Source organism: Pseudomassariella vexata (assembly GCF_002105095.1).
Source record: "Pseudomassariella vexata strain CBS 129021 chromosome Unknown BCR38scaffold_6, whole genome shotgun sequence".
Lineage (NCBI taxonomy): Eukaryota > Fungi > Ascomycota > Sordariomycetes > Amphisphaeriales > Pseudomassariaceae > Pseudomassariella > Pseudomassariella vexata.
Genome location: NW_024467961.1, coordinates 525,028 through 541,753, shown reverse-complemented (window position 1 = coordinate 541,753; position 16,726 = coordinate 525,028). Strand labels below are relative to the sequence as shown.

Sequence of the window (16,726 nt, the reverse complement as noted above, 5' to 3'; positions counted from 1 at the left end):
ATCCAATGGCACGTATTGGAAGCAAGTGCAAAAGTTGCAAATGTTCATTGCATCTTGCGGCGTCCATTTGCATGGCTCGAAGTCGTCAGGGTAGGCAATCCAGCAATTTGGTCGGGTCGGCAAAAAGATGCGGGTCAAGATGTGAAGGCACGCTGAATTCAATGCCTTCAATTCCCCATGATCCGCACAATATGTACAATGTGGTGTTTCCGGTCGCCCCGCCTCGCCTCATGATGAGGTCTCGTTCTCCTTCTTCGCCTTTTGCGCCTTCTCATGTTCGACGATCTGTTTGCTCCAACTGCAGGATTGACATTAGCTTCATTCCAACCCCTTGTCGCCATGCAGAGCTCTGGGGAGACTCGTAACGTACTAGCGACTTGGGTAGAAGCGACCGGGCTCGGGCATCTTATGTCTGTATTCGCGCTGGGCGCTGAGGTTCCATGTCAAGGCCGTGATTCCAATGATGACGGCAGTGAATACGGCGGTGTTGGCTTTCCAGTTGGACGGCTGAGCGTACCAACCACCGGATGGTGACCAGACGTGCTTGGGGTACCTGGATTGAGGTCAGAATTCAAGGTTGTTTCGCGGGGCGATGTGAGTTGAGCTTACGGGACTCTTGGACCGCCACCCTGGTGCGGATTAGCGATAGTCATTCATTCAATCAATCGGGGCACTCACCATTTTGACCGAGTGTGCTATGAATTGAGTCTTTTCGGGAATTGATGGCAATTGGCTTCCCTAAATTTAATGAATGTGATGTAGCTGTTCCTGGGTGGTCGAGTGCAGGCGCTCAAGTGGGAAATGGTTGTTCCGGTTCACCTCAATGTATCTTGCATGAGCGCACGGCCGTTTTGGTCCCTTATTGGAGCTCCCGACAGCAGCTTCCAATAGGAAACTTTTTCTCGAGCAAGACTTCGACACGAGACGCCAGATACCCATCGTCGACCTTTGGTATTACGATTTCTACGGCAACATATCCGAATCTCAACGCCGAGTTATGCGCTGGGGGAGGGACTATAGTTGCTAAATATGAAGAGAGTAAGATTAGAACGGTTATCGAGCCAATTGCTGGCTGCCCCTCCAGCACGAACCATATCGGCATCTAGATTCGCCAGTAGAGCACCGCGAGCATCGACCTCGTCACCCCGCCTCCGCACGACAGCATGTCTCCAGATACGATGCCAGTCGACGACAGTTTCGCCCGATCTTATTTACGAAGATGAGTTCATACAAGAAGACCCCGAGGAAGTTGACCCGCGGACACTGCCTCTTCCGTCACCGCCCCCTTCTCGAGCGCAATATTCCGCAAAGCTGGCAGCGCTGCACGCCCGTCTCTCGTTATCTCCCAGACTACCGTTAGAAACATTGGCTCGCGCCCTCATCGACCCGTCCGCCGATTCAAACACCAAGTTCAACAACACAAACCTGGCCTACCTGGGCGCCAGTCTCCTCCAATATCACACCTCCGAGTTCCTAGTCACGAGATACCCACGTCTCCCTCTCGCCATCACATTCGCCGCCATGAAGGGCTACGCAGGCCCCGAGGTTTTACAAAGGGTCGCTCGCGCGTGGGGTGTGGAAGCTGCAGCCGCACCAGGAGAGGAGGTCGACCCTGGTTACCTACAGTTCGACCCTTTGAGGCCTACGGTAGAGATGAAGAAAGGAGGCTACGTGCGAGCCGAAAGCGCCGAAATCGCCCGGTTCAAGTGGCGACGCGGTATGAGCAGCCGTGTCACGTACGACAACGCCTTCGGCGAGATGGTGCCGGGCCAGGCGTCCGTGTCCAACATGCACATGGCCGCGGTGAGCAACGAGCACAATGAACGGGAAAAGATATTGAGGGACGCAGCACAGAATGCACATGCCAACTTTGTGCGGGCCGTCGTGGGCGCCATCTACCTGCACTGCGGCCGGGAAAACGCAAAGAGCTTTGTGAAGTCGCACTTCCTGTCGCGCACGCTCGACCTGTCCAATTTGTTCGAGTTCAAGGTGCCCACGAGGGAGCTGGCACGACTGTGCGCACGCGAGGACTTTGAGGCGCCCGTGGCAAGATTGGAGAGCGAGACGGGTCGCATGAGTAGGACGCCCGTGTTCGTTGTGGGCATTTACAGCGGAAAGGACAAGTTAGGGGAGGGAGCTGGGTCGAGTCTGGACGAGGCGAGGGTCATTGCCGCCCAGAATGCGCTCAAGTCTTGGTACCTGTACAGCCCTGGTGAAGTGGCCCTGCCGAGTGATACCTTTGCCGAGGATGCGGCGCCGTGGAAGCCTGTGTATATCGACATTGGAGAGATTATCTCGTAGTCAATGAAGACTGGAGAAGAGGAAGGAGGTCACGGGGAGATGGACATAAGAACTGTCTATCTGTGTACGAGGATCTATCAATCTCTGCAAAGGAGAGTGTACAATTGTGCGACATGGCCACGGCTGGACAGAAGAATTTGGTCTGGCACATGTCTGTTTGTCCCTCATCAAAAGTCAAACCGAAATGTACCATAACACACAAGAAAGGGAGGGCATGTAGAACATAAAAGTAGAGAAACCCGCTCCACGAAATGAGTGTACATATTCTGTTGGGTTATATACAACCTGGTCCTGTTCAATCGATTATCATGTACAATGCCTTCATGTCAAGTACCAGCCCATATTTGATCACGATTCGTCTGACTTTGCTTACGTAGGATAGAGCAGCGCTGGTCAGGGTGAACGTGACAATAGCACCCGCCTGCCGTGGGTATCATCCTGCTCTCTTCGATCTATGTCGCGCATCTACAGTGCAAATTACCCATCTACACTCTACACCACCAAACACATTTTAGCAGCAGTATCATCTAGCAAAAGGGTATTCCCACTCACTCACCCACTCACCCCGTCAACTAAAATGATCTCCCTCCCCCAGCTTCCCCTCAATCCCCAATCTCCTCAGCCTCCTCCTCCCCTCCCTCCTCCTCTCCTTCTCCTTCTCCAGCCTCTGTTTCTTCTTTCGTTCATAAACAGCCCTAACACAAGCCCTTATCTGCTCCTTCCCTTCATCGAAATTCGCCCGCGCCAACGCGACAACCTTGTCCACCTCGTCGGGCGTGTAAACGAAATTCCACGTACTCATATACTCGCTACTCGCGGGATCGACACCTTGCACCTTCTCATTCGCGACGAAGGGCAGGTAGGCGACCGCGATCCCCGCATCCGGCTCCATGAGCTGCCACGTCGTGTCGTCGCGGAGGGCCTTGGAGGGGGGAGGCGGTTCCGAGGAGCGCTCTTCCGTTGTGCCGACCCAGATGGTGCAGTAGCCGAGGTCGGAGTCCTCGGGGTGGGACTGGTCGTGGAGCGCTTTGCGTTCTTGTTCGGAGGTGCTTTGGGGGGTGGCCGGATCGTCTTTTTGCGCTTCGCGGAGTCTGGTCTCGGCTTCGGCGGGGGAGGCGGCGGCGGCGGCTGCGAGCTCTTTTTCGGTCTCTTGGGGGGTTTCGCCGGATTTGGGCCAGCCTGCGCCGACGGGCCAGCCTTTGATGCCGCGCTGGCGGGCGTAGCCGTCGGCAACTGAAAGCCAATTTTCTGTCTTGATGTCGGCAGAGGCGTCGAAGGCGACGATAACATCTACATTTCGTCCCGGCCGCAGAAGGGGGTATATTGGCAGGTTGTTGGACATACCCGCGTCCATGAGCTGGATGTACTCATTCTCGTAAATTTTGGTCGGCGTGGTGAAGCGGAGCTGGTCTTCCATGCCATAGACAAAGTTGGGCACCTTGGTCGGGTCGATGGGGTGTACTTTCTCCAGATCATCGTTGCGGCCGTAGATCATCTCGTCAACGGCACGGAATCCCGAGAGACTTTTGACAAGAGGCCGGATTTCCCGGTAATAGTGGCTCAGAGTTGCGCAAAATGCACTTCCAAAAGTACCCATCAAGATCGGCATGCGCACTTCTGGCAGATGGAAGCCAACCTCCTGCGGCACATCGACCCCATTCTCGAACTTTCGTCCCATAGCCCAAGTAGGGATACCAGCATTGAATTCCTCACAGAAGAACTCGTAGGGGGTCACCTCGAACCATTGAAACCAGGCCTCCTGCTTGGCCAACTTCTTAGCCTGCTCGGACGGTGAGTCCTGCGTCACGGCGCCGCCTACAACTGGAATTTCGTGTCGTACAACCGTGTATATGGGCATTGGGTTCTGCCCGTACTTGATATAGTCTCTCTGGTTTGAGAGCTTGAAGTCGCGATCATTGACTTCCAGTTCACCCTTAGGGACTAGTAGTCTTGCCGCTAGGAGGATACCATACACATCCACAAGTCCAAAGTCTGCGTTGGAATCGCCCCGGAGTTTCTCAACCATGCTGCTCAAGAGAAGCTTGTTGGTTGGTGCCGACAAGACAGATGAGAATGCGATTGGCGGGTAAGCGATGTGAACAGCTATGCGCGCCTTCACATGGGCAATGAGGCGATCAAACCGGCCGTTCGTGATGGATGAGTTGTAGAGTGTTTGGAGCCAGCATGAACCGCTTACACCGGCAGTGTAAGTCACACAGTCGAACAGCCCATCGTCTTGAGTTGCAGCGAGTGAGCCTGCGCTCGCGACCAATGCGCGTAAGCCCCCGCCCGAGCCGCACATGGCAATGGTGGGCACGTCGTCGGGATGGACTTCTTTCTCATCTAGGCCGAGGTACCTGGCCAAGGCAGCAGTGGCAACCTTTTTCCGCCGTGCCAGATACTCTTTCTCATCGTCGCATAACTCATCCGAGACGCGCACATTGGCCTTGTACTGAATCTCAGGGTTGATAAAAGGGTCATGGGCCTCATTCCAGATCTCATCGGCCAGCGATCCAGGGGCCATGGACAGTTCATGTTGCAATTTTCGAATGTACATGGGCAACGACTTGGACCATTCTGGCACTATCATGTCGACGACGCGATCTGGGATTGTGGACCATTCGATATCTGTCACCTTGGAAAAACTTTCGAAATTGCCGGTAAAGGACGTCCAAGCCGTCGGTTGTGATTGCGTCCGGGACTGGGTCTCTTCATCTTCCTCAGTCCTTTCTCGTTCTTCAATTTTCTCTCTGACTTGTCGTGCCTGGCGGAGTTCATTGCCTGGGTAAAGCAAGTATATGAGCAAGCCACCCAAAGTTAGAACTGCCGGCGTGACTGCAAGAGAACCTTTACCAAATGCTGATTTGTTGCGTTGTTTCCTGGAGGAGAAGAAGCCACGAGGAAACTGGCCTTGCCGTAGTAGCCGGATTCCCGCCGCGGTGGGTGTTAAACGCAGAGGTGGCATGCGCATCCTCAACGCCCAGTGGGAGATTGGCGCTAGTTGCAAGCTCCTGTGCCTGCGGAGCGGTCTCACTCGTTCCTGCAGGGCAGCAGGTCTCATGGTCGCGAATCCAGAAGTGCCTTGCTGGTGGGAGGTTGGGAAGAGACGAGCATAGCTTCAATTGAGGCTGCCTGAACAAATGCCGAGTTTCTCCAAACTTCCGGATTTCAATCTACCCCAGACACTTCCGGACTCCGGACTCGATGCTCCGCCGTTTTTGAAGTTCTTCTTGACTTAGAAAACAAGCTTCGCGGCTTTACACATCGCGATCATTCGACGTTGACATCATGCCTCGTTTGATGCTTATCTTTAAGATGCAATGTCTGACATGCAGGATTGTGGATAGCCCCTGTCACAAGTGCCTGCCTTCAAGTGAAAACAAGCTTGCAGGGGTATGGTATTCACTGAACTCCAGACACACATAAGCTTACTTCAACGACATGTCTCCCATACCACCACACAGCTTATGCCTGACTTTCACAACTCCAACTCGAAGTCGGGGCGATTGAGTTGACAGTGTCAGAGCGGTTCTCTGGAGCCATAAATGTTGTGGTATGCTGGTGAGCTGGAAATGGTGTCTTAACTTCCCAGCGGAATTGACACTTCGTGCAGACAGGAGCTGTCGCTCACTTTCAAAATTCATCCCACACATTTCAGCAACTTCAGTGCCTTACTCTGATACAATTCGTTCAGTCGTACATGATTAGTTCTATGTAGGTGACAGTTGTCTTTGGAAGCTTTCACTTCGGGCCTCAAGTACTCATGAGGGTTGAATCCAAGATTCGCCCAGGTTTCTGATGTCGAACAGACCAAAGCTATCAAAATTGAGTCCACTGACTTCAGGAGTAGAATCTGAGTGGTATGATTCTAGCTACCAGGAGGAGCACTTCTCCCAAGGCTCAAGTAGTGGTATTGGGTTCATGACGATTCGTCTTACTCGCCACCGAGAACTGCAAATACACTTCGACTTATATCGCCTTTGAAGTGACCCAAGTTATTTCATGCCGAACAGACACCTCTACCTGTCTTCCTCTCTGGTACGTAAGCCGCGAATAAACCTTAGTCACCAAAATTGGGTCTCTACTGCGCATCAAGCCTCCGTCAGCTTACATGAAACCGGCCCACGCTTCCTTTGACTTCAACTTTTTGGTTCGGAGGATTATGCGCACTCAGCATAACCAACGTTTGACAGCTGCACATCGACCAAAAGGGCAACAAAGAAACAAACTTCTACCAAGTACCCTAGGGTATTTGAATAATGATTGGCCCTTTCCGTATATGACAAAAACGGCTTGTATGCTGTTCTCAGCCCTACGACCATGAATGCCGGGTCCGACTTTGAGAGATCAAATCACTGGACTACTTCTAATTTTCAGCAAGTCATGCGGTTGCAAGAGTTTGATCTTTGGTTACTCCTCAGCACCCGTCGCCCTGCATTGGGTCTTCATAGCAAACTGCACTCGCCAGACCACTAGGGCCAGGTGGAAAGGGGAGGGGAAAGTTAAGCATCAATATTTCTCGCATGTCCCATCAATTCGGCTCGTAGCTGGTAGCTCCCTCGGCTCTGATAGGCTAAGCCGTGGGACGGGGTCTCCGCTTCCGCTATAGGGTGAAATTTATCGCGTTTTCTTGATTCTTGAAGATACAGGCGACAGTTCGAACGCCAGACAGCGCCTAATCCCTCGCATCCGATGATCCCCATGCGGTACTCTCCATCTTTGCCGACTGTATCCGCTTGTCAGCATTGTACTTGCTCCTAATGGACTTGTGGGTCAGCCACGATTACGGAATATCATTGTGCTTGAATGAGAGACACCGGCCCTGCAAGGCTACCTTGGGCGAATTCAACGTGGACCAGTGCGACAGACATGGCCATGTATCTACAAACACAGTAATACTACGAGTGTCTTAAAGAGGCTTTCTCCAAAAGCCTTGTAAGATGCTTCAATAGGCGTTGGAAATCATCTCATTCGGTTCTTGGATACGGCTGGATCCTCATAGAGGAGAGTTTCAGTACATGACGATGACTGATTTAGATTCAATAGTCCTAGGCAATCACTAGGATTGGCCCTCACTCTGGAGCCTGGATTCGCTCGTACTGCTGATGCATAGCTGTGCCGTGCCTACGTCTGTCAGTTTCAGATGGCGTCCCCGGACAGCTGCTTTGAGACCATGGTTGGAGAATTCTCGCTGACGAGTCTCTCACGCTGTGGCAAACCTACCGTTTGAAGACTAGCAACAACTCCGTGGCTGTCTCGTGATGAATCCTTTGGGAGACTGGTGGGCTTTCTGCTCGGCTGAGCGGCTGAAGAGCCGGCGAGAGAAGTCGAAGAGTTAGAAACTAAGTGTGTAAGGGTCTCTTCGAAATGTCTATATAAGTGGCAGAACTTGTCTCTATTTCTTTCTACTCAAGCTCATCACAACATCTTCTACTAAACTCGCAGCATCATAACCCTACACAGAAAACACCTTTAACCGCCCAAAATGGTCCAGATCGCAACCTTCATCATGGCTCTCGCCGCCTCCATCACTGTGACTTCTGCCACGTGCACCCGTGCCTGCGTTCCAGGCCAGAATTACTGCGGCTACTCCCTCCTCAGCGAGTACGGTAGGCTCACCCAGTCCTTTCATCCCCGATCACCTATGCCGTATCATTGATTTTAAAGTACAATAACTGATGATAATGTCTTATCCGCCAAACAGGCTGCAATAAAACCGACCTCCGCAACACCAAGGGCGAGCAGTATGACGACTCACTGTACACCTGCGCTCCCGACGCGCACAGCGCCGACGAAGTCGAATGGTGCCCCGGAGGTGCCGGACACTGCCAGCCACCTAATCATAACACCTGTGACGGGGTCAACTTCTGCTGTGACTAAGTATATTGGGGGTTGGTGGATGTCCGTGCCCTTGAGATTGGAAAGGGGGGCAATCCGGGTTGAATGAATATGCGGTGGAAAGTTGGGGCATGATGATTGAACTAGGGGGTTTTCTTTTTTACTTTCCTTAGGTACTTTACCAGCTTGGCCAGTTTTTCGCTCTTTCTAGTACATTATATCGATAATACTCAGACTCTCATGGCACTAAAATTTGTTGCTGGTCTTTTCGAGATTGCTGCAGGCTGTGGATGTTTTCATTCGTAGCAACTCTCATCACGTGGACCATCCAGAGACCTCGAGTACTTCGGCATGTAGCTTTTGGGCGATATCGAGCGTTAATTGTCTGTAAACTATGTGAAACTACTCCTGTGAAAGGATTTCATTTCTGTGATATATTAACTTGAGAATGGGGTCGCGACTGACGGTTGTGTTGCGATAAAACAGTCAAATACGAAAGGGATCTAAAGCTTGCCTTAGTCAATGAAGTAATAAAACTTCCCTTGCACTTTGTAGCCTCATATAGAGCTAACACTGATTGCACGCATTGAGCGGACAGAGTGGAATTCGGCCTACCGCGGTGTAACTCTGCAACTCGGGATGTTCCCTACCCACGTGGCTTCATTAACTCATCCATGGCTTCGGTGCCGTCTGTAAGCTTTACGTAAATCGAAAATTTGTGTCATGCGGTATGTAAATTCGTTCTTCGGAAATGAGGCTATGGCAGTTATGCTTGGCTTTGATGCCAAGTCCTATTGGTTACCAAGTTGCGTGTGTGTGAGGTCCTAGAGCTCAGCGCTGGTGAGAACTTAGTCTACCAAAATTTGAACTCTTGTGGCTCTGGTCAGCTTCTTGCGACTATCTAGGTAGAAGTAGGAACAGTATCACGGGAGCGTTTCCGCTAAATAGGATCATATTCATACAGCCTTCTCAAACAAACTGTTCTAGTGGATGCTTAGAAATTTGATTGTACAACAGGAAAGGATAAGGACAGGATCGCCATGCGCATTCGTGGAACCCTGCACTCACAAGGTGATGCCGAAGTTCGTACAGTACACATCGTGTCCCCTCGTCATGTTTGCCTATGTTAATAGTATTGCCAATAAATTAAAACCCCCAGATGGATAGTTGTGATGAATCTAGGATTCGAATGCAAGCCTCAAGAATCACTACCGGTCGTATTATAACACAGGAAGTCGATCGCAAGCTGTCTCGCATACTTCGGTTGATAATTACTCCTATGGGGGATGACCAGGTTGTCTTCCAGTCCCATGCATGCACCCTTTATTTGTACATCCCAGAATGAAGACAAGTTGAGAGTAAGAGATCAACAGCACCCTTTGCAACGACAACAAACTCGGATTTGTGGTCAGCTGAGGTATAAGAGGATTATTTTTCCATTCCATATTCCTGTCCGACTCATTGCCACCAGTGGCAGACCGGACAGTTCGAAATAAAGAATCCTTTTACCCTAACTCCTAGAATATCCAGAGTGATACTACCGATTGCGAGGTCGAGTGCCGTTTTTTTGTCGCTTTGGCGTTGCTCGTACAAAGACTAGGCAATCATGCCCAAACCAAGATGCATTTGTGCCTATTGTAAAGAACACAAGCCATTGATGGAGATCCATTGTGTTACTTACCCTCAACGAAGCCGTCATTGTCTTTTATGATACACATCTCCTTTGAGCCCGTCGCAATGACAAGCCATTGTTTCGCAACTCTATAACTTCCTACCCAAACCTCACATCTCCATCTGAGCTCAGCAGCCCAGACACGCCTAGCTTCAACGCGACGACCACAAACAATCCTAAAGGGCATCGAATTATATACCACCCCCACCAAATCACCAACACAACCCGCAGCCATGGTTTGGTACGTCATTGCCCTCGCTGTGTTAACCCTCGCCCTGCTCGGCATATTCTTGTACCTCCTACGACTGCCCTCTATCAACAACGTGCAAACCCCAACAGAAACATCGAAAATAACCACAAAAAGCCCCCACCTCCCGCCAGTATGATCCTGCCCCAACCCCCTCAGCACCTAGCAGCAGCTGCTGCACAGAAAGCAAACGCGGCCTCCACGCTTTGGCGAACACATCCTTCAAACGCCTATGAAGTCACTTTGGCCCTGCTCGCCCTGTGTATTGTTATGTCTCCTTCCCGTCACGGCCGAATACCTGACCTGGCTCTTACACGGCATCGCCACGAAATCGAGGGCGCCGTTGGCCACCATGGGCAGGGGTTCTGGATCGAAGTCGATCACGCGCTTGAGTACGTGCAGGAGGAGCTCGACCTGCTGGAGTGGCGAACGCGCGAGGGAAGGGCGAGGATCGTGCGGATTACCATATTGGTGGGAATCGTTTGGGTGTTGTATTGCGTTGTGTTCCAGGATGGAGGGAACAGGGCGTGGGAGTTCGTTTTTCCTACGCCGCAGTTGACAGAAGTAGAGATGAGGATTGAGAGGTTCTTTCGTGAGACACAGCACCTGCGGCCGAGGTTTTCGTTTAAGTAATGGGGAGAAGGTACGTATCGGGTAGGTATGTAGGCTCTGTTGTCTATTTACTGCTTATTTCTTGTTGTTGGGTAGGTTATTTGAAGGACAAGTAGATACCCCTACGTATATAACCCAAGCCTGTTTTGATGTTCCAAATGGAAAGTTCAATTGTCACGAACCTAAACCATTTGCTTGCCTTCCAAGTCGTGATGAGTGTCGCCATAAAGGCGCAACCCAGCACACCATACCTGTCCCGAGACTCAAATACCGTCATGTCTTCGTAAATTCATCACCCCTCCCCCCAAACGCCCTCCTCAGCCAAACGCCATATCCTCATCACTCTCCTCACCGCCTTCACTCCTCGCCTCCTCCTCTTCCCTCCTCGTCGCCTCAGCGCTAGCCCCCAACTTCCTGACCCCTTCCACGACTCCCAACACAAACCCCCTACTCTCCGCCAGTTCCATGGCCCCCACGCCCCTCAATCCCACCACGCCCCCTCCACCCTCCAATTGCGTCGTGCTGCCCCTCATCTTGGCCGCCCGCACCTCCTGCAGGTCCCGCAGCAGCGTCCGCACCTCGGCTGCGCCGTGTATATCGTCACTCGCGTGCGCCAGCAGCGTCTCCGACAGCTCGAGCCAGTGGTACGGCAGGTAGCTTGACGGTGCGTCGGCGGCGCATGATGGCAGGAACGGCGGGGAGAGGACCATGTCGCCCGGTTTTGAGTCGCCGTAGGGTCGCGCCATACCCCGGCCATCGGATCGCGTGACGGGTGGCGGAGGTGGGGAGAAGCCTTCCGGGTCGATGTTGATTTCGTGGTGGATTATCTCGGAGAGCGAGGCGGGGTGAAGCCACGACGGCGGGACAATGTTTGCGCGTCTTTGTTTCTTGAGGAGGAGGGCGAGCCAGAGGGGTAGCTGTGCGCGGTGAGGTGGCCGCAGTGTTGGGATTTGACCCTGGAGAGCGAGAAAGTCTTGTTAGCGGCCATGTTGGTGGTGTAAGTGGGATGCGGATGGCGGGGTTGATTTACGCTGAGGAGTGAGATTGACTCGAGTCTTTGGCGTGGAATAATGGTCACCATTTCCATTTCACAGAGGAAAGCCACCTCGGTTGGCACGAGGCCGGGCGGTAAGGGAAGCGCCATCTCACAGGCAATCGGTATCGCGGTGACAATGTAGAGCTGCGAAGATAGATGTCAAAGACGCGACACACGCGACAACGCGATGCGATTAAAGTCAATTCAACAATAAATTGAAAGTTGGACCAGGGGTCTTGGCGCCGTAAGGCCTGTGGCGGTGCAGCTGGATTGCGGCGTTCCAGACTCGCAGCAGGCAAACAACAGTAGACAAGCCATGGCTTGGAACAGTTGCTCAAGTTCTGCACAGACAGCTGGGGTTTTGATTCCTAACCTTGATAGCTGAGATTTCCACAATCCAGTGTTGCATTTTGCCATGTCAAATTAGCTTGACGTAGGCCGACCTTTATCAACTTGATCTCAACTCCGAGATCCTCAGCGGTCGGCTACTTTCATCTGTTGTACGACCATATTGACATTCTCAAAGCGCTCATGAGGCAAAACGAGCATTTCGTACAGAGCTGATTTCGGCATCTAGATCAACAGGTTTATGAGCCGCAGCACGGTGAGGGCAGCTTTACGCAATGCAACAAGTAGCTTGCTGTCGACCAAAGTAAGCGTCGTCATACACTCCAAGTGCTAACTCAAGCGTGGTATCCTCCATTTCCGATTTATCGACTCGGGTTGTCCCGATGGAGCGGAACCCCAGCGCAGCAAACCCACCCTGGAACACACCCCTGAAATCACACAAGTCAACGGAACCGGCTCCAGGACTCAAACCAGCTTCCCGAAGAATCCCTCGCTGCACTACAGATAAGTTTCATTTGAATAGAACCAGAATGGTCTATCTCTATCTCATATATCTTCTCTCACGAGCTTGCCTATAGCCTCCCCCCTATCCCTCATGCGGCGCCCGTATCCTCCCCACACAGTCATCCTTCCTCGAAACATAAATCCCCTCCCTAACCTCCCCCTCAATCCCACCCAACGCCCCCGTGGTACAAAACCCCAAAAGTCGCTTATGCCGATCGGACAACCTAGCCTCTACGTCCTTGCGCAGCGACAAGAAATTGTTCTCCTGCTGTCTGATAAACGACCTCATAAAAAATATCAAAATCACGGGCCTCTCTCCCTTCTCCTCCCGATTCGGTCCCGTAGCATGCCAAAGCCGACTCTCGAACACGAGCGCCGTCCCTGAGGGGCCCTCTGCCGCCACCGTGCCATCGACGGTGAACAAGTCATCGGGAGCGACCTGCCCCAGGTGCGAAGAGGGGAAGACACGCGTCCCACCGTTGCGGTTGGTCACGTCCTCGAGGTACCACATGATGTTCAGTCCGAACGCCATGTCCCGAATAGGCGGCTGGATAGCAATTTGATCCGTGTGCAATTGCATGGGCTCGTTTCCCGGCCGGGCGATATTGGCGCTGTAGCTGTGGATCAGCGCGTGATCGCCTAGGAACCACGGCACGATATCGTCGATGAGCGGGTGGTTGAGCAGGTCGAGGAACTCGTCGCCTTTGTTGATTAGAGTCCAGATGCGCTGGTTGGGGCCGTTCGGACCGCCGTCCGCTCGGGCTACGCCGGCGGCGCGCTCGCCGGCGGCTTGCTCTTGCACGGCGGTTTTCAAGATGGAGACTTGGGAGGGGGTGAGGGCGTTCTTGACGAGGCCGTAGCCGAATTCTTGGATGTCGCGTTTGACTTGTTCGATGTCTTCTGTTGGCTGGGGGAGACGGGGGAAGGCCACGGGTGTGACTTTCTTGGGGGGGCAGGGGGGGAAGGGGGTCAGTAGGTCGCCGAACTTGATGGCTACGGGGATGTTGCCCTGGGGCATCGAGGCTACGTGAAAGAAGGCATCCTTGAAGATGCCGTAACGGGGCTCAAGCTTGCCCTCGTAAAATTGCACGATGTACTCGGGCTTGATGGTCACCTTCGTGTCGGGCTCGTCGGAGCAGTCCTCGAGGAACTTGGCTTCTCCTGAGCGGGCGTCAACGAAGACTGGGGTGCGGTCGCCAAAGGTCAGCGAGAGGAGCGCCTTGAGTTGGCCTAGGACAGGTAGTTTCTCTTTGATGATTTCATGAGCCCGAGTGATGGTGGCATCTGCATTCTTTGCGAGATCTCTGTAGGATTGACCGCTGAAATCTAACCCTGGGGTGAGTGTTGGACCAGGGGCGACGCCTGCCATAGTGATCAAATTGGTTTGATAAGTGGCTGATTGAAGAAAGTTCTGTCAATTGAAAAAAAGATCGGAATCAAGTGGGAACTGAATGGGGGTTTGATGTAAAAAATGAGTGTATGATAAAATGTCGTGCTGGTGTCCAACATTCTGAATACTGACTCTCTATACTCTGCGATGCTGCAGATGCCGATCTGTGGGTTCGCAAACTCTTGCGGCTCGCCCATATCTGACGAGCTGCATATGCAGTGATAGTGATCAAGCTGCATCAAGTCGTATCCTAGTGGATCGCTAATCGCAATCTTGAAAGGCTAACCTAAGGCAAGGTCCTAAAATCTTATCCTGCGAGTTTTGTGATGATAATCTGATGCCTGGCCCGCTCTTGCACTTCAGCTATGATTGACGCGTATTTCCTCAGAGTGCGAGAGGTTTCGAAATACCCTGCTTGCTTCACCGAGTCTTCAAGCATGCGTGCATATCTGCAGTGGTTGATTTGATATCAGACGCATCGAAGTCCAAACCCCTCACGATGTCATCAACACAACCTATACTACCGCATTGACCACCTTTTTGCATGCACCCCCATTTTGCAGGGTCTAACTCAATCAACCTAAATACTTCGTCCATATTATTTATATACAGAACATACTTAATTTAAGTGTCCGAAGACTTGGATATATTCTTTCGAGCCCTCTTTTTAGGAGGGACCCTTCCTTCGAGAAAAGTATCAATTTCTAACTGCTTATCCGGTAAAATAGGCCGTATTCGCTTATTTCGCTTGTCCTGGGCTGTTCGGATCGCTGATAAGTTAACGAATACTTTATTCGGGTCTGGCTCGACGGGCTGGCGTATATCTGGAGCGTATTTATCGAGTTCCTTATATAGTTGCTCGTTTTCGATACGTAATTTGGCATTCTCGGCGGCCTGGAGTGTAAGGGCCTTGCCCGCCTTGCCTACTAGGGTACGAATCTTACGAGATACCCCGCCCTCGGCTTTCTGTATCGACTGTAGTTGGCTAGATAGTTGCTGCACTTTCTGAGGAGTAAAATCAACTAAAGGTGGTGATATATGAGGCGGAGGATCTGGTGTATGAGGCTCCGGAGGATCACAAGATACGTCGACTAGTCCTTCGGAGCCTAGGAGCCATATACCAGTCTTCCGCCAGCCAGATTTGATATTTTCCGTAGTAAAGGCTCTCTCCGAGGCACGTAGATATGTTTCTAGCATACGTTGCTTGTAAATTGGGGCTGTAGCCTTGTAGGAAGCGTAAGCCCTGAGCTCTTGGTGGTAGTAGGTCTTCAAAGGTGAGAACGGCCCGACATCGCACGGCTGGAGATCGTCACTGCAGTGTGAGGGTAAATACAGCACGGCGACTCTATTCGAGTAGGCTTTCCACATAAATTCGGCATGAATATATGTCTGGTGGCCTTCGAGGATAAGGAGTCGCCATTCGGTACCCCTAGGCTTCGTCTCGGGGAGAAAAACCTGATCTAACCACCTATTTGCGATAACTTTACCACCCCAGCCCTTACTCGTCGTAGTGTATTCCCACTCAGGGATATTTTGGTCTGGGAACCACTGTGCTTGGACTCTCTTGCCGGAAAATACGCAGACAGATGTACCCCGTTGGGTATGCGAAATGTACTCTAACCAGGAGCACCACGACGAAGCGTCCGACTTTGATACGCGTACCCGGCGTGAATTAGACGTCCCAATAACCGTACCATGCCCAGATTCCCCCTCTTGGACACCTGTCTCATCCATATGATACTCGTTGTCGGGTTTGATACGATACTTCGTACGTAAGCGTTCGAGGAGGGTGTAGAAGTCTCGGATCTTGTTCGAATCGGACGTTCCAACTCGGCTAGCATCTACGACGCGCCCAATTTTGGTACGTATCTGTGGATGGCGGCTAACGAAGTGATCCACCCAGTGTTGGCCGAGTGTATTGTTATCCCCTTGAACAAGGAGGATTTCGGCAGCGAAGTCGGCCACATAACGCTTGCTAGGAGCCCGTCCACACACTTCTTCGTGTAGGATCCAGTTCACAATAACCTCCTCTTGCTCTGGAGTCAACTTTTGTTGCCTGGAGGCGGCGTCGCGATGCGAATTACCGTGACGAATACGGTAGGACAGTGTAGTCCCCTTGATACCGTACCGATGAGCTGCTACGGCCTGGGAAGAGCCCTGACGGACAAGCTCTTTAGCGCGTTCGATTCGCTGCTCAAAACCGTCCAGACTATTCTCCACTGGATTAGCCATTTTGTACGTAGATAGAGAGCAATTGCGAGGTAAATTGAGAGACGTCGTGTTGTTGAGGCGTAGGAATTCCCTGCAAAATGGGGGTGCACGCAAAAATGTGGTCAATGTGGTTAGATGATATGATTGGATTGGCAAGTCCTATCTCAAAACCTGCCCGATACTAAGTCAGACCCAGATGCCCAAGGCTCGACAATCATTGCTTGTCTTGATATGTCGATTTCGACAGCCAGTCTCAATCTGCCAAGTAGCTTGATTATAACCCACTCCTGGATAAACTGGATGCTAAAATGGCCGGAAGGTTGTATGTAAGCTCAGGGTTCGAGAAGATCAGGACCCGTCTTGTCGAAAGCAGAACCATGGAGTGGTCTTGTGACATCCAGAAATATTGAAAAAAAAAAGCTTTGCAACTGCCGTCATCCTTTAACTTGGCAGGCAAGCAGGTAAGAAAGGTGATCGGGCGGGTTTCTGCTATCAACTCATCTAGTATACAGCCATGAGTTGAGGTGTGTCGTATCGCTGTAATCTTGAAGTGATAATTCCATGGTG

General features: G+C 51.8%; 7 protein-coding genes across 7 annotated transcripts; 3 read left to right on the top strand and 4 right to left on the bottom strand.

Moving 5' to 3' along the window:
- Positions 1–228: 228 nt before the first annotated feature.
- On the bottom strand, positions 229–653 carry BCR38DRAFT_484394 (uncharacterized protein; the record flags this gene model as incomplete). Its single annotated transcript, XM_040863744.1, has 3 exons — positions 229–298; positions 371–553; positions 610–653. 3 exons carry the CDS (start codon positions 651–653, stop codon positions 229–231), a joined length of 297 nt encoding a protein of 98 aa, XP_040716071.1.
- A 262-nt stretch (positions 654–915) lies between these two features.
- Positions 916–2,563, top strand: BCR38DRAFT_431332 (ribonuclease III domain-containing protein). The gene has a single exon (XM_040860096.1). The coding sequence runs from the start codon at positions 1,030–1,032 to the stop codon at positions 2,299–2,301; it is 1,272 nt and encodes a 423-aa protein (XP_040716070.1). The 5' UTR covers positions 916–1,029; the 3' UTR covers positions 2,302–2,563.
- BCR38DRAFT_431330 (acyl transferase/acyl hydrolase/lysophospholipase) lies at positions 2,564–5,530 on the bottom strand. The gene is made up of 2 exons (XM_040860095.1): positions 5,149–5,530; positions 2,564–5,082 (listed from the first exon to the last, which is right to left on the bottom strand). Exons 1-2 carry the CDS (start codon positions 5,360–5,362, stop codon positions 2,870–2,872), a joined length of 2,427 nt encoding a protein of 808 aa, XP_040716069.1. The 5' UTR covers positions 5,363–5,530; the 3' UTR covers positions 2,564–2,869.
- Positions 5,531–7,685: 2,155 nt separating this feature from the next.
- On the top strand, positions 7,686–8,692 carry BCR38DRAFT_431326 (uncharacterized protein; the record flags this gene model as incomplete). Its single annotated transcript, XM_040860094.1, has 1 exon — positions 7,686–8,692. A coding segment is annotated over exon 1 (197 nt), but the record flags the coding sequence as incomplete, so codon positions are not given.
- A 1,070-nt stretch (positions 8,693–9,762) lies between these two features.
- Positions 9,763–10,691, top strand: BCR38DRAFT_523478 (uncharacterized protein; the record flags this gene model as incomplete). The annotated part of the gene is made up of 1 exon (XM_040865262.1): positions 9,763–10,691. The coding sequence occupies exon 1, from the start codon at positions 10,194–10,196 to the stop codon at positions 10,689–10,691; it is 498 nt and encodes a 165-aa protein (XP_040716067.1). The 5' UTR covers positions 9,763–10,193.
- Positions 10,692–10,701: 10 nt separating this feature from the next.
- Positions 10,702–11,939, bottom strand: BCR38DRAFT_367714 (uncharacterized protein). The gene is made up of 2 exons (XM_040857248.1): positions 11,701–11,939; positions 10,702–11,626 (listed from the first exon to the last, which is right to left on the bottom strand). Exons 1-2 carry the CDS (start codon positions 11,812–11,814, stop codon positions 10,988–10,990), a joined length of 753 nt encoding a protein of 250 aa, XP_040716066.1. The 5' UTR covers positions 11,815–11,939; the 3' UTR covers positions 10,702–10,987.
- Positions 11,940–12,283: 344 nt separating this feature from the next.
- BCR38DRAFT_431318 (uncharacterized protein) lies at positions 12,284–14,066 on the bottom strand. The gene has a single exon (XM_040860093.1). The coding sequence runs from the start codon at positions 13,925–13,927 to the stop codon at positions 12,641–12,643; it is 1,287 nt and encodes a 428-aa protein (XP_040716065.1). The 5' UTR covers positions 13,928–14,066; the 3' UTR covers positions 12,284–12,640.
- Between the last annotated feature and the right edge of the window lie 2,660 nt (positions 14,067–16,726).